This window comes from Mycteria americana, chromosome 22 (genome assembly GCF_035582795.1).
Source record: "Mycteria americana isolate JAX WOST 10 ecotype Jacksonville Zoo and Gardens chromosome 22, USCA_MyAme_1.0, whole genome shotgun sequence".
NCBI classification, from domain to species: Eukaryota; Metazoa; Chordata; class Aves; order Ciconiiformes; family Ciconiidae; genus Mycteria; species Mycteria americana.
The window spans coordinates 6,256,055-6,279,032 of NC_134386.1; the positions used below are offsets into that span (position 1 = coordinate 6,256,055).

General features: G+C 49.4%; 1 protein-coding gene across 1 annotated transcript in view; it reads right to left on the reverse strand.

Moving 5' to 3' along the window:
- WNT3 (Wnt family member 3) overlaps positions 1–22,978 on the reverse strand; it is a 49,676-nt gene that overhangs the window by 1,393 nt on the left and 25,305 nt on the right. Inside the window, exons 2-3 of the mRNA XM_075522860.1 lie at positions 9,851–10,092; positions 220–485 (exon numbers count right to left, since the gene is read on the reverse strand). Coding sequence (XP_075378975.1) covers positions 220–485; positions 9,851–10,092 — 508 coding nt within the window. The remainder of the gene's footprint in view (positions 1–219; positions 486–9,850; positions 10,093–22,978) is intronic.

Here is a 22,978-nt window from a genome sequence, read left to right on the forward strand (position 1 = left end):
TCTACGTGCTGCCTTGGGAGATGTTTGCACTGGAACCAAGGCATATTTTAGCTCTTCTTAACCCCCACCCATCTGTTTAGAGAGAGTGGAAATGCTGTGCCCCGGAAAATAATCCTAGAAAGCTCCTCCCCGGGTATTATTGTGGTTCCATTACATCAGGGGAAGCCAGATTGGGCCATCCATGCAGGATGACCACCTCTGGACCCGCTGAGCACTCACCGTCCTGCCGGCCTCGTTGTTGTGTCTGTTCATGGCTGAGCGGGCGTCCGGCCGGTTCTCTCGGGCATCTGCAAATTCCCGGGACACCAGCACGCCGAAGTCAGCATCCTCGCTGCATCCCCCCCATTTCCAGCCATCTCCTGGAGGTCCTTTGTGGTGGGAATCACAGCCGCAGATCGTGGATGTGCCCTCGGCACAGGAGCGGGTTACAGCGAAGGCCACCCCTGCAGACGCGATGGCATGGACAAAAGCAGACTCTCGCGTGGCTGGGAATAAACAGAGTCCATGGGATTATCAGTTAACGTATACTTTTGTTTTCCTTCCCAGCCTCCTTCAGCATCATCTAAATCTCATTAAAAAGCCAGAAGTTATTTTATTAATTTTTTAATGAACATTTTCTGAATCAAGTGCTGGTGGCATCACCTTTTGAAGCACACAGGCAGGAGTACGTGGGAGAGAAGTGTGACTCCAGCTCTGTGTATCACAAGTGCAGCATTTCCCCCAAATACAACGGGTGCAGGATTTGATCCAGCACGGGTGCCGATGGTTGCACAAAATGTCAGTAAGAGCTTGAGGGGCCTTAGAAGAGAGTTACTGGAGTAATTCCTGGTCTGGAAACCCAGAGAAGGACTCCATGCCTGGTGTTAGTCCAAGGGGAGATGAAGAGCGTCATATAGGTGCTGAAATGGGGAAAGGTTTCAGATGATACAGGACAGACAATGGCAGAACAACGCCTAAGAGCAAGTAATTACTGTTAAATGTATCTAGACTAAACAATGTGTGGCTTTACAGCAATGGAATAAAACCAGCTGAGGGTGTGAAGATAACCTTGAGGTTGCTCATTAATTACTGAACAATCCTGGAGGAAATCAAAGCAGACGAAACTCAAGCCTCTTCTTTGACTCTGTAACTATTGGCACGCTCCAGGTACACAGCTGCAGTGAATGAATTTTGGCAGGCCCAAAGGAGCAAAGCTGGAGAAAGTCCTGAAAGCACTGAATGCTGAAGAAAGGGTGAAATAAATTGCCCAGGATGCCTGGGTGGACTGGGAGCTGGGAACGGGAGCATGTGTGGATCCTCTGTGCTAAGAGAGAGAAAATGTTTCAGCAGAACAAAGATACCTGGGTGGGAGGTGGGGACAAAACAGAAAATCCACATGAAGATGAAGATGCAATGGGTTTGCTGAACTGGAGCATCTCTGTCCATCACCTCTTCCACCTGTGACCATGGCAGGGCAACTTTCAAGCCCTCCCCTTCCCTGGTCCTTCTGTGGGGCCCTGACCTGGACTTTGGACAGCAAGCAGCCAAAATGCACATGGGTATGGGGAAGCCACCAGAAGCCATAAAGATGTTTACATCGGCTGGATGTTATAGCCAGCTGGGTCTGAGGACAACAAGGCCAAGCAGGATGGGTGGGAAACCAGACCAGAACTGCCTGCTCTTTGCCTGGAGCCTCCAAGCTCACCTCAAGTGTCTGAAGCCAGGGAGCTGCTGTTCTTCCTCATGAACCAAAACCTCTCCAGCAGCGCTGCACGCTGCAGTACCCTCTGCCTGAGCATTGTGGCCCTTCCTTGCTCAGTGGTGGTTGCCATAAACACAAAGGACATCTTATTCAGGGTGGGTTGTTCTGGATAGAAATGACCAAAGCCCAGTGTTGAAGTGCACCTCTGAGATGGCAGCGTGGGTGGCTGCTCTGAATAGCACAACCAAAGCAGCAGCTGGCATGGAGCCATCAACACAGATTTTCTTGGCCTACTACTACCAGAGGAAACTTCTGAGATATTAGAAGCACCAAATTAACAATACTGTGAGAAGACCTAGAAGATGTAGACCTAGCTTTAGAGGATGCAAAAGGAGATCACCTTGTCCACTTAATACGGTGGCATTTTCCTACCATGAGGTCTGTGAGTTTAATGTCATGTTTTTGGGAGTCTTGCACTCTGTCTGTAAGTGGACAATAGACTGTCAAATCGGAAGGGTGTTTCCTGTATTATATATCTTGGTATTTTAACTTTTCAGGATGCTGTTGTAGAAGTTGTGACATGCTCTGAACTGAGCTTTTCTTTTCGCTGGTGCTCTGACTGATGGCTCTTCCACTGGTTTGAAAGCAGGACAATGGCTAACTGAATTTTCAACCCTGATTAAAGCCCAGCCAATTTATATCCTTTGTTCCTGTGCTCATATTGACTTTCATCTTCAAGTAGCTTTTCGTGGCCCCTGTATTTACTCTGTGGTGCTTGCAGAGAGCAAAACTTCCATTTTACTGTGCTCGAAGAGCCATATTTGTTAAGTCTTTCCATAAAATATTGTCCATTACACTCATCAGCCTGGCTGCCCATCTCTGCATCTGTTCCTGGGTTTGGTTCCTCTCTCCAGAAGGGTGAACAGAAGCAAACGCTCCCTTCCAGCTAAGAACTGACTGGGGCTGAAGGAGAGCAAGTCCTACCACAGCTCAGAACAGCTCAGAAATATCTCCTGCATTAGGACACAGACAGGCAAGTCCCCTGTGTGTTTCCCTGTTCAGCACAGTGACAAAAACTTTGGTCCCTGGACTTGAAGTCTGGGTTCTTGCAGTAGCAACCTGACTGTTCAGCTGCAGAGCTCTGCTTAGGATGTTTTTAAAGCTTTCTTGTTGTTTTTTTTTTCCAGTATTTTGTAAAGCAGACAGTGTTGTACTATTTCTACTCATTTTGAAATCAACAGGAGTTTGACCATTGACTTCAATGAAGCTGTACTAAATACAGGCTTTCCCAAGCACAGTCAAAATAATATCTCACTCTCAACTTTCTCCTTGGGGACATCTTTTGGTTCAGAGCCCCTCTGGTATGCCACAGTCTGCGTAAGTACAGCACCCTGGTGAATGACACTGGAGTGTTTTAACCCTACTTGCCATCTTACAAAGTTGGAGACTTTAGGTCTCTCAATTCAGAGTAGATGTTGGAGTCAATCCAACCTCACACCCAATGTGCAGGAGACCAGGGAGGTGCTGAAGGCAGGTGGTCAGGGGCCGCAGTGTCTGGGGTACCATTGCTGGTGGACGGTGCCCCTGGGTGCACTGCAGGAGGTGTTTCCAGCTGCCTCATAGGTGTAGCTTGATCGAATGATCAGGACAGTCATCAGTGGATGTGGGATGAAGCCAGAATTTTCTGCTGGCTCAGACCAACGATGACCTTGGAGACCATCCCCTCCTTCCAGAGGAGGAGCCAGGAACCGTCTTCTCAGCTGCCCCATGCATCCCTCACCTGCTCTTGCCTCGTGCCCTCGGGAGGTCTTCGCTGCATTGGGTCTTGCTCCTTGGCCTGCAGTCTTCGCTGCAGAGGTGGGGTCTAGCATCCAAAAATCAGGCATCTCAAACTGAGCTAATTTCACCCCGTGCAGGCAATCGAAAGAGGCAGTTTGTGGGTATGTCCCAGCTGCAGAAACGCACGTCTCTCCTCTGCTGCAGCATGGGGAACGCGGATCTAGGTGCCAAACATGATCCTAAACCAGGGCTTCTCAGTCCTATTTGCTGGTGGGACCGCGCTGTGGTTTTCACTTTCTTTTGATTTAAACTCTTCCCTCCCTGCCCTTCCCACCTCTGATATGCCAGCAGAGATCCAGCCTCTACCTACCGAGGTTTTCCTTAGATATCTCCCACCAGCCGCTTATACTGGGACCACTGGGGGCTACGGTCCACCAGTTGAAGATCACTGCTCCAACTGGAGTGTTTCAGCCTGACAAAGGCTATTTGGGTGGCCTGTGATCTAAAGCAGATCAGATTAGAGCAGCTAGCAAGCCCTTCTGGCCTCAGACCAGGACAGCTCGGGGGCAGAGGGGGAGGACACGAGCCGCTTTCCTTGCTGACGTCCCTTCGCTTTCCATCCTGGGGGGGGGGGGGGATGTTGAAAAAGCGATGGGCACGGGATGGAGAGTCGCTGCATGTTTTGTAAGTCTCTAAGTCCCTGTACAGATGGGGATGCTGGGATGGGAGCCGAGCCGGGGCTGGCGCTGCCGCGGCCAGGCAGAGGTGCGATGCAAGCCGCCCCAGGGGCTGCACCCCTCTCGCAGCTGCCCCCCAGCACCCCCCGCGCCCCCACGCCTGCCCGGCGAGCTCTCTGCACGATGCCGGGGCGGGGGGGAGCGAGCTGCAAACACAAACGCCTCGTCTTGAAATTCTCCCCTGGGTCTGGGCGAGGAGCCGGGAGAATTTCCCAGAGATGAAATGCGGGAGCAGCGTTCCCAGAACCAGGGGAGGGGCTGGCGAGGGAGGATTAGAGCCGTCTTGACAGTGCACCACTGCGACTGTCTCCCAGCCAGGCCCGTTACCTGCTGGGACACTCAATTTGCCATTGTTCCCGTGGTGTCACACTGTATTACCAGCATAATGCAGAATGTTTCCGCCGGCCAGCGTACCCACGGCACAGAGCACTGGCATTCCCCAGGAGCACCTCGTAGCAACGGGGCAATGTTCCCCTGTCCTGCCGTCACCCTCCAATCCCGCCAGCCCGGCTGGGAAATCCCTATTGATGGCTCTCCCCAGCCCCCCGCCACCGGATCAGAATGGCTAAAGGGCGTGTGAATGCTGCAGCAATTTGAAACGACTGCAGCGCTGGGATGGTATCGCTCGCCCTGCCTCACAGTAGGGGAGGAAGCTTAGCTCTTTCTCATCGGTATAAGCTTATTTTTCTCTCTCCCTCTCTCCTTTCCCTCCCCCTCCCTTTAAGCTGTTGAGTTTATATCAAGACGGCCCCTGATCCCACACACCCCTGTTTAGATGCAAATGACTGCAAGTGTCATGGCTGAGAAAAGCCATGGGTTATCTTGGTGCGGGTCTGCCTTTTCACAGCTCGTGTCAGGGGCTTAGCCGAACACACAAGGACCTCCAAAGGCAGCCCGGGCCCAGCTGCCTTTTCTGCACCTGGCCCCGCAGCCGTCACGCTCCTTGCAGCCACGCACGGTGAGATGCTGCCCTGGCTGGCACCGCCAGCAAAAGGCTTGAGGAGGACCTTTCTGGAGAACTCGTGGCATCTTCCTGGAGAGGGAGAGCGGCAAAGGGCAGCCGCGCTGCGAGGAGGCAGGGGGAAGAGCGGTTCTGCCGTTGCTCAAGATGTGGGGAAATGTATGAGCTTGCTAGGGCTCCTGCCAAACTCACTCCTGCAGATCCAGTCCTGCCTGCGGCTCAGAGACCTCTTCTCCATCCCAGGAGTCCGTCTCCAGATGCCTGTGGGGCGTTCCTGCCTCGTGCACTCACAACCAGCTCTTTCTGGCCACTGTACTTTAACCAAAATCCCAGACTTTGTCACTAATGCAGAGAACGGTAGTTGCTCGCCCTCCCAGAGCAGCAGGAAGTCACCTGGCTGTTGGCTCAACCTTGGCTTTGGGGTAGGACTTGGCTGGAAGAGACATTGTCTTTTAATAAAAACTGACCTTATTTTAAAAAGAAAAGGGAGGAAGAAGAAAGAGGGGGGAAAGCAGGTTTTTCTTCCCACCTTGTCCCAGACTGCACACCTGCAGTATAAATCATCTTGGAGAATTTGCTTGTAAAAACATGATCTTACCCCACATTCTGGGGTTGGTTTTTGTTGTTTGGTTTTTTTCTTTTCATAGCCCAGGTTAGAAAAAAAGACATGCAAAAAAGAAAACTTGCAGGAAGATAATCAGTGGCCCTAGGAAACCAAAGCCTCGCCAGCTGTGGCTGCCACATGTTTTATGGCAAAAACCTCGTGAGTCTGAATTTTGGGTAGGGCACATGGGAGGAAATGGGGTTGGGCTAGGCAGAGCCCCTAGCCAGGGTCGGTGTTCAGCAGCGCCCAAATGGGAGCACTTCAGTCCCCCAGGGGTTTTGCTGTGCTGTATTTGCTGTTTATTGCTCTGCTGTGAATTTGAAGCCGTGCAAGAGACTGTGAGAGGAGAGATGAGAGTTGTATGATGAAGCTGGGAAGAGAAGTGAGATGGGGATGTGATGGGGGGCTGTGGGAGGACCTGGGGGCAGGAATCTCTTGGGCTATTTCAGGGAGGGCTGCCCTGTGCTCCCACACTGACGCCAGCCCTCGAAGCCTGGATGATGTGCCCAGAAAGAGGAACCAAAGAGGCTTGAACGTGTGTGCCGCGAGAGGGTCTGCACAGCCGAACCACAGCAAACGGCTCCCTCGTTTTCCCACAGTATATTGCTCTTCCGACTAAGCTCTGCTTGAATGGAAGCAACTGTGATTAACATTTTTGCAGCTCCTTTAAAATGAAATTATCTTCAATTTCTTTTCAAGCTGTATTAGAAATGATTTTCCATGCTATTGTAATGAGAACTACACCTTTGAAGTTTTTTCCAAAGTAGCTTCAATCTACCTAAGGGAGTAGTAGATGAGATTAACCTAAATGTTGCTCTTTGATACTTAGAGGTGATTTCATCCAGGTAGTTATCATAGCTTAAATACTGACTATTTTGGGCTTAGTATTTAATGCCTATTGGCCTAATGCACAGTGCAAACCACGATAGTGACTGTCGTCTTAGTTTGAGCCTTGCTATTAATTAATGATTCTTAGTTTGTGGGGTTACAGCCCTCCATGTGTCCTGGAAGCCAACGAGGAGTGAACACAGCAACAGCTGCCACAGATGCTCAGGGCTTGGCCAGACGTAAACCACACGGCCGGCAATGATCACAGATATCAGTTCCAGGTTAGGGGCTCAAAACTCTTGATTGCTGCATCTAAGGAAGATGGGACAACAGCCTGGGAGAAGGCGATGCTATGAAGGCAACGGAAGTGTCCAGCGACCCTATCCACAGCCCCCTCGGCAGGGACGAGTGGTGTTGGTCCCCAGATTCATCACAGCTAACGAGATCTATCAGGGCAGGACAAAAGCCTTTTTATTGCCAACATTATCTCTTCCTTCAGCTGAGAAAGCAGTGGCTGAAAAGGTTATGCTTTTCTCTGCGACTATTCCTGCTGCAAACTGGCAATCGCAAAGGATTTCCTAGTGTTACTCGTTGCTACATAGATGAAATGAGCCCCATCCCATCTCCGCTCATTAATTCTCAAGGCAGCAGTGAAAAGACATTAGCACATTTAAAAAATGTAAATAATAACCACAATCAAATGGGTTGGACTTTGATGTATCGTTATTTGCAGATGATACTGTTTATTTTTAACTGTTCTACTTACAGGTTAGTGAGACACGAGAATAAATACATTTTTCAAGCTAATTGCCTGGCAGTACTGTCTAGAAAACTATTGATGCGTCATGGTTTGATCAGGAAAGCTGTATAACAAATATGCTCGATAATTCTTCTCCATCTGTCAGAAGAGTTTCAGAGCTATGGGTGATATTTTACTTTGTCAGCTTGGAGTGCCCAGAAATGTTGAGGCATGTCCACACGTGAGGTTTTGCTCTAGTCCCTGCAGCCGAAAGAATCTTAACATATTCTTCATAAATGCAAAGTTCAGTTTGCTCATTACAGGAGGATGGTTCAAATCCAATTTTTAAGTGCTTTCATGCTGACAGAAATGGTGGTGAGAGATTTTCAGTGCCTGAATGCTATAACAGTTCTTTCATAACATGTTTAAAATTTTTATGAGAGTTTTTTATGATAGTTTTTAAGAAAATTAAAACTTTCTGATCTTGTAAGCGCTGAAGTTTAGGACGTGCTTTTATTGGCAGCAAGTTATAGTGTGGCAAACCTTGGTAACAAGTTATTTGTTAGTAAATAAAGCAGCTACCCCAAAATACATAGTGGCAAAACAGAGAGGAATTGAGTCTCATGGTCCCTATTAGCACTCTAAAATGACTTTACAATCCTGATTTCTGCAAACAATTGCACTTTAGCCCAAATGAATAATTTTCACTGAAATATACTGCTGATGTTTCAGGAAACTGTACCATTATTGGAAGGCTGAAGCTTGAAAAAAATATCATGAACTGTTTATATGCAGAATATTACAGCTTTGTAAGAACGATTCACCAGGGGATATGCACACTCCAGGAGACTATTGGGAAATAGTCTAATGTTCGAGCTTTCAACCCCGATTTCTCCAATTTCTTAAAGGCCGTACCATAAGATTCCCATTTCCAAAGCATCACTTTTTTTTCAATAAAGAGACTTCATTGGACTACAAAGACTCAGTGCTTGTTGATACCAATGAAGCTGGAAATGGTTTTGGTTGCGTTTATGAAGCTGTGAAACCAAGATGTGCAGATGTCCCTTGTGCTAAACTTGACATGGAGTCAGTGAAAGGCATGTGGTGGACACCATGGCTTTCATTCCACCCTTCTTGCATTTGACCAGCTGCCTTCAGAAAGGCATTTCTAGTTTGATCCTAACAGGCAGGATCCTGGTACGAGCAGAGTCCTGTGAACGTCCAAACGTAGAGCCCCTTCTCCCTGGAAATGGAGAAGAAGGCATAACGAGAAACCTCCCGGAGGTCTGCAAACTGGTGGTCGTGGCATGGACAGTGCAGGTATGTTTGGAGTCAGACGGTGCATGGGAGCAGCTCTGAGTCCCCACGGCCTGCAGGCTCTTGGGGAAGGGGAAGAGAAGGCTACACCCTGGACCAGCTGCTGCCCCAAGCAGGCAGTGCTTTGTTTCTACCTGGAGGAGCTCAGTGCATCAAATTTTTGGGCAAGGTTCCTCTAGAAGGAGCAAAGCCACAGGTGTGAGTTGCCCCTGGTGACTTCCATGTGTCATTCCCTTTCGTCACCAGTGCCAACGTACAAAGTTGTGGGATGGGATGGAGGGGAGGGGAGTTTTTTATCCACCATATGGTTCAGTTTCATGGGAATGCTTTTTAATCTAAGGTCTTGGTTTGCTAACTGGACATCTTGGTTTGCTAACTGTATATCTGCCACCAAAGTTCTCCAGCACCCTCCTTTCAGGCCATATTTGGCTGCAGGCTAGGGTTACAGGTGCTCAGCTGTCCTGGGGCCCAACCTCTCACTTTTCTCAGTGTAATGCCCAGGCTGTGACCTCAGTGGGAATCCCAACTTTATCGTGTCTCATCAATGTGCTTCCAGGGTGCCAGATCTGTGCCAGTGGGTCTAGAAAGGTGGCCTTTCAGGAGAAGGTGATGCACATGTGTTTGGAGAGAGGAGAGAGAAAATATGTTTATTTTCCCCCCTTTTGTTCTGAGCCCTGGCTGTTTTGGGCTCATCTGTGAAAAGATATTCTGAAATCCCAACTAAGCTTGGTCAGGATTTCAACCACGGCTTCTCAGTGGCAGGGGAAAATCCTGCCCACTGGCCTCCTGGGGTAGACAGTGCATGCTGCAAAGGGCCTGTCTTGACCCCAAGGAACTTGACCACAACCCCCCTCCATGAATTTTCATGTGGGTCTGCTGGACCCTGTTGTTTGGATGCACTGCATGCCCGGGCAGGGAGGATGGAGGCCATGATTCCAGAACATGTGAGCATGCTAGACCTTCCCCTTCCTGTCCTTCATCTTACTGTGAGCTCCTGGGATGGGAACAGACCCTTCCCTCATTACCTCTCTCGAAAAAAGAAATTGGAGAAATTAGGGTTGAAAGCTAGGACATCAGACTCTTTCCTCAATGTGTTCCCAGTAGGACATTTGGCATGGGGTGTCCAAAAGCCAAGTGGAGACGTGGCAGCTCTACCCACCCTGGCAAACCCATTCCCCTACAACCCCCCGGCTTCGCTGTTTACCTTTGTCCAGGACTGGCCCAAAGATGGCCAGGCTGTCGTCGATGGTGGTGCAGTTCCAGCGGCGGCCCCGGAACTGGTGCTGGCACTCCTGAATACCCAGCTTCACCCCCTCGGCCACGCTGGGCATGATCTCAATGTAGTTGCGGCAGAAGCGGAGCTGCTTGGGGACGAGGCCGGGGATGGAGCCGCAGAGGATGGGCTGGGACCCCAGGGAGCTGTACTGCTGACCTAGCGCAAGGGACCTGCAAGAGACAGAGGACAGCGTGAGGGTTGGGAAACCAGCTGGCACTGCCCCCATGACCATCCCAGGGGGAATTTGATGAGCCAAGGTGAACCAATAGTTCACGGAGACAAAGTACTGAAAAAGAGGGATTTCATAAGAAAACAAGAGACTTCGTACTGAATAGCAGTGATGTCATCTTCACACCTGAAGACACCCTGGTCCTTTGTGGGCACAGAGGAAGGGACTCAGCTCCCTACATGGAGGCACCTAGAGCCATTCAGTGTACTCCCAAGTATCTGAGACATCCCCATGGGGCTGGTGGATCTGACAAAAGACCTGCAAGGAGCTGTATCTGGGGGAGCAACACCTGGAGGCTGGGGTGTCTCAGCTGTCAGGAGACACTGACGTGAGAGCTTCTGAATTGTGGTCAAGGCGGGAAGTGTCCTGTCCAATGCCAAGTTCATCAGCAGAGGGATCGCCGTTTACTGGAGGGGGGCTGCTCTGGGGTCAGGCACGTCAATGCCACATGTCACAGGCTGTCTTGACACCTGTGCAGATGGTCCCAGCAGAGACTGAACCACCACGGTTCCACCCTGATGGACGTCAGCCTCTAGCTGCAGCTGTGGGTCGGGCAGATGTGCTGGTACATGGTGAAGGTGCTGGAGGGCAGATTTGAGAGGACCTTTTCCTACTGGTCTAAGGACCTGTCATTTGCCCAGCATGAAATATGTGGGTCAAATTGCTTATTTGGCCAGAAATTGTCACTGAAGGGTAAAGACACATATTTGCTCAAAGAAGCCCTGAGATACCTGCTATTACACACAAACAAGGACAGTCCTACAGCTACTGCCTTGCTTAGGATCCAGACCACCCTGCGGTGTCCCTCCAGAACATGTGGTCAAGTGTGTGAATGAGCAGCCGGTTCTGTAACAGAGTGGATGTGATGAACTGAATTGCTTCCAGTGCAGAAATCTCACAGTCCAGATACTAGCATAGGCAAATATTAAAGAGCTTTGACTAGTATGTCCATATTTCTCTTGTACTAGGAAGTCCACAGCTGGACACAGGACTTGAGATGAGGTCTCACCAGTGCTGAGTAGAGGGGAAGGATCTCCTCTCTCTACCTGCTGGAAAGGCTTTTCCTTGTGCAGCCCTAATGGCACATTGCTGCTTCATGTTCAAATTTTTGTCCACCAGCACCCCCAGGTCTTTTTCTGTACGCTGCTTTGTAGCTGGTTGGCCCCCAGCCTTTACAGGTGCATGGGGTTGTTTCTCCCCAGGTTATGTCTCCTCAGGTCGTTTGCATGATCTTCCTGTCTGCCCATTGCCCAGCCTTTAGAGGTTCCTTTGAATGGCAGCTCAACCATCTGGGGTATCAACCGCCTCTCCCAGTTTTGTTGTGTTTTTCCCTAATCCACCTGCTCACACCTGAATATTGCACGTGAGCTAACCAGCCGTTTTATTGTCATTGGTTAACTCAAGTTGGGAGAGACCTCAGGAAGTCTTTAGTCCAATCTCCTGCTCAGAGTGGGGCCAGTTTCCAAATTAGATTAGGTTTCTCAGGGCTTTGTCCTTCTAGAATTTGAAAACCTCCAAGGACAGAGATGCCACTGCCTCACGGGACCTGTGGTTGACCATCCTTGTCCTGAACTGCTCATCCAGCGTGGAGTCTCAGGCTGGATGCTGAGCTGATACCAGTAATTGGTTGAATTAACTGCACACTAATGATTGTAGGATGTAAAGGGAATCCCAGGGGACCTGCCCAGAAGAGACGTCTCTGCTGAAGACACTGAACGAGAAGACCTGACTCCCACCCTGGCTGGAAAGCACATGCCTTTAGTCCCTGCCCCAGTGCTGTCTTCTGCCACAGCTCCCTGCTCAACCATCTCTCAGACCTGTTTCTCCTGCACCTCTCTGCCCACCCACCCAGCAGTGGGGCAGCTGCCCAAGACTTCAGGACCAGAGCACTGCATGCAATGTTTTGACTCCATCTCCCACACCCTTGGATGGGACACACAGAAGAGGGGCAACCAGATACGGTTGGGAGGCAACACAGTGCTATGGGCAGCGCACTAGGACTGGTTCCCAGAGCTGTTTTGCGCTTCCAGCTCCCACCAAGTGCAATCTGATGGGGGGGAGCTAAGCATTGCTGGGAAGACTGGTCAGCTCCAAGCAACAGTTGTGAACAACCTTAACTTCATTCTCCATCCAGCAGGGCCAGCGATGGGGGGAACAGGCAGGAGAGCATGTTGTGTTTCTCTAGACACCCACTCTCGCAGACAGGCTCCGGTCTCAGGGGGGTGGCATGCTGTGAGACGCTTTCTCCTGCCTGGGTTTGCACAATGGTGGAAGTGAAGTTCATATTCAGTGTCAGACTTTACAAGGATGTGCCTGCAGCAGCAGTTTCTCGCAGCAGTGGTGGTGGAGGGTTGGCCTGGTGTGCTGGCCGTGAGTTCCACACCATGTCATGTATGGAGGTTAATTGTGCCATAGGTCACTAGTGTAAAACCTGTCCCAATTTTTTATCTGGATGAGCAGTTTGATCCCTCAGGGAGCACACAGAAAGCAGCAGTGGCCTTGAGCAAGTAAGAGCTGGGAATTCCCATGAAGTTCTGGGGAACTCCTGGGAGGATCCATCCTGCCCCCATGACTTCAACCACAGACTTGGTCAAATCCCTTCTTTAAATGCTTGAGCCATCTCATGACAGACTTCACTGCCTGGAAGGCCCGACCAGAGATGTGCAGTCAGTTTTGGTCCATCTGTTTTGAGGTTGGAGTTGCGATCTGTCGCGTGAGAGAGGCCCCTGGGGAGGGTGGAGGCTGCTCTTGGTTGTACGTGGTCACGCACCCAGCTGGTGAAGTTGCTTACCCACGTACATGAGTCCATTTGCTTTTGATGACCCATTCCAAGCTTTCACACCTTTTCATTTTCTTCCTCTTTTGCAAGGTCTCCATCATTCCTAAGTGTCTGCTCTTAATTTTCCTTGTTGATGATTACTGAGAGCACCTTCAGTCATCATCTAATTTTCATTTTTGTTCTCATGTCAATGAACTTGTGATTTCTCCACTGCTGGCCCTTCTTAGACAGATACAAAAAATCTCATTCCTCTTGGCCCATCATCCCCATCTACCCGGAAGTCCTGGGAAGACGCACTGGTCAGGGCGTTGTGGCTAAGGGGCTGCAGCTCTGCTTTGACCTCCTGGGTCCCATGGACTGACAATTTCTCTATATGGTGGCTGAGATGGGAAAATGAAACAAAATCTATTTGAAATCCAGGTCTGAGATCCCAGCAGCACATCTTGGCTCTGTGTGGCTCTAACACAGAAGTCACACGAGCTCGTGGGGTGGAAGCAAATACATTAGGAGAGGAAGTATCACAGGGTGAATTTGGGATAGACGGAGGACATGGACAATTTTTAAAGCACAAAACACAACTCCAGGGCTGCCAACTGCAGGAGCAACAGACCCCACACTTTCCTGCCTTTCAATGCTGGCATCCTTCCTTGCTGCCTGAGCCTACGTTTCTTTAGCTCCCATCACGTCAAAGGGAAATAGCCATTTCGTATCCCGGCTCCACGGGCCCCAGCTTTACCCGCAGAAGGTGACAGATGCATTTTCCCAGCATCAACTCGCACACTCAAGGGCAGGAGCCATAAAAGCCAGACAGCTCTGCTTGGCTGGGACACTCGCTTTCATCACTGCGTGTACAAGTGTGAGCGGACAGATGTGCACATAAAGGTAGGCTTTTGTGTGTGTGCGTGTGAGTGCAGTGCACAACACAAGGAGCATGAGTGCCTATGGCAAACGCACGGGAAATCCCTTTTCTCTTTCTCTGCTTAATCCCTTAAATCTCTCAGAGTCCCGACGCTGTCTGTCAGGCCAGTGACTCCTTTTGTTCCCATCCGATAGTACGAGACATAGCAGAGCCGTGGATCCAGCAGTCTCGAGTTGACTCTTCGTGGTTCCCACTGGTCTGGGATGAGCTTTTGAAGCCCTGGGAGTAAATGGTCTTGTGCAGATCCTCTTTCTGCACATTGCTGGTGGGTGCATCCTTGCATCATTGACGAGGTGACTCATGTCTTTGCATTGTCTCAGCGTGGAAGATACTGTGCCCACCCTCTCAACTTCATCCTTCCTATAGAGATGGCCAGCAAACTCATCTTCTTCTATTTGGGCCACTGGTTGGAAAGACACAGGGTGTCAAGAGACATTAGACCTAGTAGTATTTGAAAGGAGCAGGATTTGGCCCACTTAGAACTGTGCCAAAACATATGGCAAGGAGTTTTTAGGATGAACACTAAGAAAGGTTTCCTGCCAGTGAGAGCAAAAGCTGCTAGGACATTTCTTCTTTTGTCTCTGCAGGAGACTGGAAGCTGCATTGCTTGGAGCACTCAGGACTGGACCGCACAGTGCACCATGGGCTGCCCATCCGAGCTGGGTTTTACCAGTCAGAGACAAACCTTGGTGAGCTGCTCCTCCTGTGGAATGGGGGGATTGAAAGCTTCACTGGGGGTGATGCCCTGCTTGGCTGCTGTTTGACAAGAAAGCAGCTTCTTGGAAAGAGGTTTCTCCATCCACTGCTGTGTGTGCAGGGCATGGTGAGGGGCTGACCCAAAGGGTTTGCTCACACGTGTTTCACATTCCAGTTTCATGATGAAAAAAAAGGAAAGTGAAGTCCCAAGAGGGGACCAGCTTCCTGGGAAACAATCTGGCATGGTCACCCCTTTCTCTTTCTTCTGCAATCCCATAAACCTGTTGCCATCTTCAATGAATCCTGGGAGCCCAGCTGGATGGACAGGAACCTGGGTTTTTCCTGTCTCAGCCCTCGAAAACATTGACATTTGTGTGAGGAATGTATTCCAACCTCCAATGAGCTCCCAAGTGGGGCAGCATCTGTGCTTGTTGTGACTACCTGAGGTCAGTGTTGCAGCTTTTTACTTGAAATGCAGGGAGAAAATTTCTGGGATGTGCTGCTAAGAGAGTGTTTTCTAGCTCTAAACTCAGCAGCTGAAAGCAGATGAATCTGAAGAGCAATTTTTCTTTTTTCCCACTGTATCAAGGGCACCGCCAGCCCTGTGGCTAGCTGGGCAGGATGCTCTGGGCTGTAGAGCTGCATGTCTCCAAGGGTACATCTTGTGCCATGGAGATGGAGACTCCCCACATTGGAACTCTTCCTTGCCTCTCCCGAGGGATCTCCCACATAAATGCAGACATGCTATAGGGATCCTGTACCCCACTGTGCCCTTTTCCTTGACAAAATTGTTAGAGAGCGCTTATATTTTCATCACTGGAGCCCCCAGCACACCCAGAGATCCATGCAGAAATACCTGGCTGTGAGCATTGCAGAGAGGATGCTGGTGGTGATGACTACAGTGATGAAGGGAGGTCACAGCAGCTGCTGTGCTTATGGGACATGTAGGTTAGTAAGTACCATGTGCTCACAGACTCAGATTTCCTTTGGCTCCCTCCTGCCCTGGAGCCAGAGCAGACCTGTGCAAAGAGCCAGCTCCCTTCAGGGCTCTGCTGCGTGAGTGCTGGGGGGCCACCACACCGTCACCTTCTCCCTTTGTCTCAGCGTCAATTAAATAACAACTACTCTTCCTAAATGCCTTGACAGCCACAGCTAGCAACAGTCCTTGAGGGCTCCCAGGACCTGGTAGAAATGAGGCTCTTTTAAACCATGATATTTCCTCCCACAGCAACTCAGGTCACTGCAGCATAGTGTCACAAGGCAAACGTCCATCCTCCTTGTGCCCTCTAATGTCTTCTCAATGCCCCATATGGATCCCTGCAATTCTTATAATGCACTGGGAAAACTATGAATCAGCAGGAGAAAACCAGATCACAGTTCAGATCTCATTTGCCACCCGCTGTCTTGGAGAAAACCTTTCTCTGCCTGGAGGGTTTTTTATTGCACTATTTTTAGGCATATTTGGCATTTTCCAGTTCTGGGCCATGTTCTGCTTAAAATGGACAATTGTACAGGCTGGCATCCCACTGTTTTACAGTGCTGAGTGGCCCAGGGGTGATACATTGAAATGCATATTGGGAGCCAGGAGTTTTCATGCTGGCTCTTTCTCTTTATTTAGTGCTGTATGAGCCCTTCCCAGCTCCCCCCAATTTTGTCTTTTTCCCCTTCCTAGCAGAGGCATCATCACACACTTGCTTTTCAGGTAAGTAAAGGGTGGTGCAAAATCACTGCAAGCAGAGATGCATGATGAATACAAACCTTCCAGGAGAACCAGACCCATTTGTTTTGTTATGGTACACTTTGAACTGTCTAGCTCAGCCTGATGCAATGTTCAAAGTATTTTTACCAAGTGGCAGACGTTCATTTTAAGCTCAGAGATCATGAATCTCACCCCAACTTTGACAGAGGTGTCCTTATACGCAAACAAGTGCCTCCAGCTGCTAACTCTGTTCTGCTGTCTGACCTTTGAGGGGGTATTATACCTGGTATAATATTAATATATTTTAATTCTTGTAATTTGCTGACTGCAGCCCTTTGTGAACAGGGTAAGACACAAATTCTTGGGTTTGTCTGAAGATCAAGAGCAGCAAGAAGGAAAATTTTGCAAGTCAAAACATGCAATATATATGCACATATGAGCTTGAGAAATGCCAGGTCTTGACTGAATATGGAGATCAGACAAAAAGATGACAGAATTCAAATAAGGAACATTGCAGTTTACTAGGGAAGTGGATAGCTTTAATGAATCCCATGCCTTTGCTCATAAATCACCCCCTATTTAATCTGTACTGAATACATCTTGAGTTTTGAGGGTTTCTGTAGAGTGGGCACTTGTGTCCCTGGTATAAGATATCCCCGTTACCCCAGAGTCTCCACCAAACTTTACAATCATTGGTGGACTCCCTGAAACAGAGAAGAACTTCATTTTTTTAAAAAAAGAGCTTCAACTGCCTAAGCATTAGAGGATGATCTCCCAGACAAGGGCAAGTCCCACGGGCATGAGTGTGGATGTAGGGTTTTTCTGTATTACTGCCCTGGAAAGTCTCTGTAGACTTTACACACCAGTGTGATGTGACCTCTTGAACAGGAGAGCTTTTTTTCCAGTTGGTGTGTTTGAAAATTACCTCATTAAATAGTGTGTATGAATTGCATGATCTGCACAAAATTCAGCAGCCCACAAGGCCAGATTCTATCCAACTAAGATTCTCCCTTAATTTAGTCACACCTAAGGGCTACAAACCTTTCTAAAACCTTCACAAAGGCAAAAGTTCACCTAGGAATCACTCCCAAACCTGTGACTGCTTAGAAACAGGCTAAGCATCCCTCTGAGAGCTCTCCCAAAGGGACATCTCAGGGTATTTATATCCCTCTAGGTCCTGGGTAATTTTTATTTATAGTTCATGCAATGCAGTAGTGCCTCCTCTATGATTTGTCTCCTACCTACAGCTGCAGAGCCCTCTTCCAGCAACGTCTTCTAGGAGGGCTTAATCCTTCCTCCAAGCACCGCAGGACAGAGATGTTCCTAGTGGTGGGGCAGTGCCCCATGGGAGGATCTGTTTAATATCTTTAGCAATGATCTGGACGAAGGGATCGAGTGCACCCTCAGTAAGTTTGCAGATGACACCAAGTTGGGCAGGAGTGTTGATCTGCTGGAGGGGAGGAAGGCTCTGCAGAGGGATCTGGACAGGCTGGATCGATGGGCCAAGGCCAATTGTATGAGGTTTAACAAGGCTCAGTGCTGGGTCCTGCACTTGGGCCACAACAACCCCACGCAACGCTGCAGGCTTGGGGAAGAGTGGCTGGAAAGCTGCCTGGTGGAAACGGACCTGGGGGTGTCAGTTGGCAGCCAGCTGAACATGAGCCGGCGGTGTGCCCAGGTGGCCAAGAAAGCCAATGGCATCCTGGCTTGTATCAGGAATAGCGTGGCCAGCAGGACCAGGGCAGTGATCGTGCCCCTGTACTTGGCACTGGTGAGGCCGCACCTCGAATGCTGTGTTCAGTGTTGGGCCCCTCACTCCCAGAGAGACATTGAGGGGCTGGAGCGTGTCCAGAGAAGGGCAACGGAGCTGGGGAAGGGTCTGGAGCACAAGGCTGATGGGGAGTGGCTGAGGGACCTGGGGTTGTTCAGCCTGGAGAAAAGGAGGCTGAGGGGAGACCTTATCCTAGAAAAGGAGGTTGTAGCAAGGTGGGGTCGGTCTCTTCTCCCAGGTTACAAGTGATAGGACAAGAGGAAATCACCTCAAGTTGTGCCAGGGGAGGTTTACATTGGGTATTAGGAAAAATTTCTTCACCAAAAGGGTTGCCAAGCACTGGAACAGGCTGCCCAGGGAAGTGGTTGAGTCCCCATCCCTGGAGGTATTTAAAAGATGTGTAGATGTGGCGCTTAGGCACATGGTTTAGTGGTGGATTTGGCAGTGCTAGGTTAACGGTTGGACTTGATGATCTTAAAGGTCTTTTCCAACCTAAATGATTCTGTGATTCTATGATCTTGCAAAGACCAGGGGTGGTCAGCCCGTGTTGTTCAGGGGCACATAGCACCAGCTGGTTAGAAATTTGCAACTTGCTCCATTCGCAGAGAAATGTTGATTATTTCTAGAAGAAGACAAGGAGAAAGCACTTAATGATGCGATGCTCTGATCATCATAAGAGGGTTGGACAACATGTGCCCTGCATATAATCCCAGCTGAAGGGAGAGGTGCCGTTAATGCATGTGCTTTTATTTTGAGATATCAGAATGATGATTTCTCAGGTATTGCTAAAAAATGAATGCTACAAAGAAATGCTAAAGAGAAGGCTGTTTAGGGTCTGAGGTATTAGAGGGTTGTTTTATTTTAGCCTTCAATCAGTACTGATGTTGAAGTAGCTATTGAAACACATCCCGGGTAAATCTACCTTAAGTCAAATGAAAAGCCCCATATCTGTGCACAGGGGAAATTGTTCTTTGCAAACAAAGATTTTTTTCATGTAGGCTGGATACCAAATGGTCTGGTTATTCTGGAGTGATAATCTTATTTCCCTATGACCTATCACTCAACTGTACTGCAGGTAAGGAGGCAGCAAAGCTCAATAAAACCATTCTTACAGATGATGGTGCACCACCAAATAACACCTGGCAATGGGCACTAGTTCAGGAGCCTCTCAAAGTGCGGCAAAGTACAACTATTTCACTACAGAAGGAATTGCAAGCCCTCTGCCTGCTCTCTGTGAATCCTGCAGCGTGCAGCATGTGAGCAAGTTGGGGCTGAAGTCTGCAGCAGTCGATCCACTCTGAATTCACTCCTGGGCTTGCATCCTCCCTATCAACTGTGTTGTTTGGAAACGGTGTCAAAATAATAAAATATATTCTGCAAGAGGTGAAGGGATTGGGTCCTGCTAAGTATGAAGAACTGTTAAATCACAGAGAAGTGCCAGTGAAGTGGTGACTGTCATCTGCTGATGTTATGTTCAACGGGAAACTAAAGTTGGGAAAGCCTGGGCTGCAGGACATCAGCTCAAGCCCCTGGGATCTGCTGATAGAGACAGAGGAGGAAAAATAAACTCTTCAGTCTGGTCTGGGGTCCTAGGAGCTACTACCACTTCTTGGGAAGTGAAGCAGTGCATAATGGATGGGAAAGAGTGGTTGTAAGCAACACTTGTGTCACAGAAATTGCCTCAAGGTCACCTGAGATTGGCAGTTCAAGCAGACAAGAAAAGAACAGGACTAGGCAGGCAGCAGCCTTCAAAGAGAGATGGAGCATGCAATTCCTCTGGCCAAACGTGAGGGTCTGCCTGGCTGAAGCGGGCTGAATACCAGGCTTGACTGTAGACATGCGAAGTTTGGGGAGGCAGATTGCCCTGCCCTCCTGAGCTGGTGGATTTGCAGCTGCCGGCAGTGGTCGTGTGGCCATCTGGAAAGTCCTCGCTAGATTGTCTCCTCCTCTAATCTGTTGGAAAGAGGAACGAGTGAGGTCCTCCCAAAGGCCCTGCATTGAACAGGTCTGGACTACTCAAAGCTGAACGGGTGATCTCAGCCCCATGGCTTGGTTACTGATGCCAATGCCAGGGCTGGCCATGCCAGCCTCCTGGGAGTGGAGAGTCCAATTTCTTCAAGGTCCCTGAGATGGGAGTCCCCGGCCAGTTTCCTAAGGGCTCAACAAGCCTTGTCCCAGATTATTGCTAACTGAGCACTGAAGCAGGGTGGTGAGTCTGGCAGAGGCGCTGCAGCAGGAAAATGAACAAAGTGCCAGCGAGTGGATGGATGGCAGAGAAGGCAAGAAGAGGCTTGCCCTGGAGACAGGCTGGCAGAGGCTGGATTACTTTAAGCTCTGAGCATTTAATCCCAGGGAGACATGACTGGGAAGGTTAATGGGTGCAGTAGTATGGCAAAAAGGGAAAGCCAGAGAAGGAAAAAGCCAGGATGAGGCTCAAAGAAGCATCAAGGCGAGTGTTGGAAGGAGGCAGCTGGGGAGGAGCTTGCCCTGCTCAGTGTGGGTGGGCCTCTGTGAGTGTTACACTCATGGGAATATTAGCCATCATTTTATGTATTTCTCACTCCATGATTGCAACCATTAAAAAATTGCCAAAGGATGCCCAATAACAACAGAGCATCTCTCCTACAGAGGACCATCCTGCTTGTGTTTTATCTTCTTCCCCCACTCTAACAAAAAAGTCACTGTTGTCAGTGGGATGTGGTTTCCCTCATTCCCTTTATAAAGCGCATCCAGATTCTGCAGGTTTAATGAAGCTTAGGGGCATATTGCAGGGGAGAGGCATCACTCAAAACCCAAACATTATATCATGAGATGGTTTCTTAGATGAAAGTAGGAGTTACACATGGATGGTGTGGTCAGTTTTTTCAATGTCTAAAACCCAAATGTGTTTTCTTCAATCTCCCACTGACCTGCCAAATAATCTGCATAACATTTACCATCTCAAATGCCTGAATTTTCAGATAATGTCTACTGCTACTCACATGGTAGGAGGGTGCTAATCCCCAAATTCCGTCTGCCGGACTGATTCTCATGGACAGTCACAGGGTGCTCGCACCAGTACCAGGCTGAGTCCACATGCGTTGAGCAGCAACAGGGTCATTTTCCCCTGAAAACACTTGGGTCGGGATGAGTGCATGGCACATCAGAGATGCCTGGCTGAATCCCACCTCTGCCAAAGAGATGCAAACTTTGGTGTCTGAGGGCCATGTCCCAGTAGTGGGACAGTAAATCTGGGGCAGGACCGTCTCCTTCTAAAGCTGCTTCCGAGCATGCAGGCTTTGGGAACCAGGTGTTTTCCCCAGTGAAGACTGGCCTGCTTTACCTGTGAGGTTAAGACTCTTGTTCACACTCATGGTCCCTCTCTCAGGCTAAGGAGCCATCTTTGGAAGGAAGAACTGACTTACTGCCGCTTCATAATCTCCATCTAGTTCACCTCCAAATCTGGGACTTGACCCTTGGTGAGCACTGGCCTATGTGGTTCCTGGATATGAAAAACTGGTCCCCCTGGGTCGGGCGTGAACAAAAGGTGTTGGAGGAAGCCCTGTGCTCTGAAGCTGCAGAAACAGGCACAGAAGGAGTTCACTGACCTCCTTGATGCACAGCACCCCAGGGAGCCCTGCTCTGGCGGGTACAGGAGGAGGCAATGGCCTGCAATCAATCAGAACAGATGCAGAGAGTGGTTGAGCTCTCGCTCAAAGATTCAGTGAGTTTTGGGGTTGAGAAGGAGAAGAGCAAGTGCAGGAAAGAAGATGAAGGTGTCCCAGCTGCAAAGGGTGTCTTCATCACTGTGGTGAAAATGATTCAGCTCTTCCAGGGTTAAAAACCTCACATTTACTGCTGTTTCTGATCCCACAACTATTCTTGATCCACAGGTCTCCAAACCCATCAGGTTTCCATGCTAATGTGACCCTGCCCAAGAAGACTGTGCTACCCACCACCTGGCTGTGCTGAGCAACGCTCAGTGTAGCTTCTCCAGCACGTCACCAACAATATCTTCCCTGCTCCACAAACCCCTAACCTTGCACCACCAAAATGGTTTTTAAAGTCTTGATTAAGTGATGTGAATTTTTTTTTGGCCATTTTTTTCCTAGTATAAGGTTCACTCATAGTTCCTAATGGTGAAATGGCTGAACAAGCCTAGTTTGAACCCAAATCAGTGGTTGCTCTCAACATCCAGAAGGCAAACTACTTACTGGGCTATGCTAGTGTGGGGTCAGCGCATCAAGGGAAGTTATTGTCCATAAGAAGGTGTTGGTGACACCAGATTGGGAACTTTGCATCCAGTTTTAGGTCCACTAGTGAACAGGGTTGTATAGAAAGTGGACAGTGTCCAAGAGAAGTGACCATGATGGTCAGGGGTTGAGAGGCTGTGGTGTGCCAGGAGAGGTGGAGGGAGCTGGGCTGGTTTAGCATGCAGGAAAGGAGGCTGAGGGGTGTCTAACAACAACCTACAACTACTTGTGGGGCACTTGCAAATCTGATGGAGCCAAACTCTTCCCAGTGGTACCAGATGATATAACAAGGGACAACAACTAGAAGTGGAGCTTGGAAGTTCAGGTTGGGCATTCCCTTTCCAAGTGCCCAGCAAAGTGTGGGGGGCCTCCATCCATGGGATTTTCTGGGGTTCAGCTGGACAAAGCCCCTGCTGCCCTAGGATGGTGCTGGGGATGGCTCTGCTCCAGGGGAGGTTGGACTACAGACCTGTAAGGGTCCCTTCCCACCAGCACTGCTGTGACTTGGTGTAACAGGCTGTGATTTTGGGGCAGAAGGGGAAGCATCCGTCCCCTCAGTGGCACGACTGTCATCTCTGGCAGTGATGCAGGAGTATGCTGGCAGAGGCTGCATGAGGAGGACAAGACACAACCTGGGACTGAGGAGGAGGATGAAGGAGAGCATAGCTCCTGAAAGAATGGTGAAGGCTGCAAACCCCTTTACCTCAACAGCTATACAGACACAAGGTGAT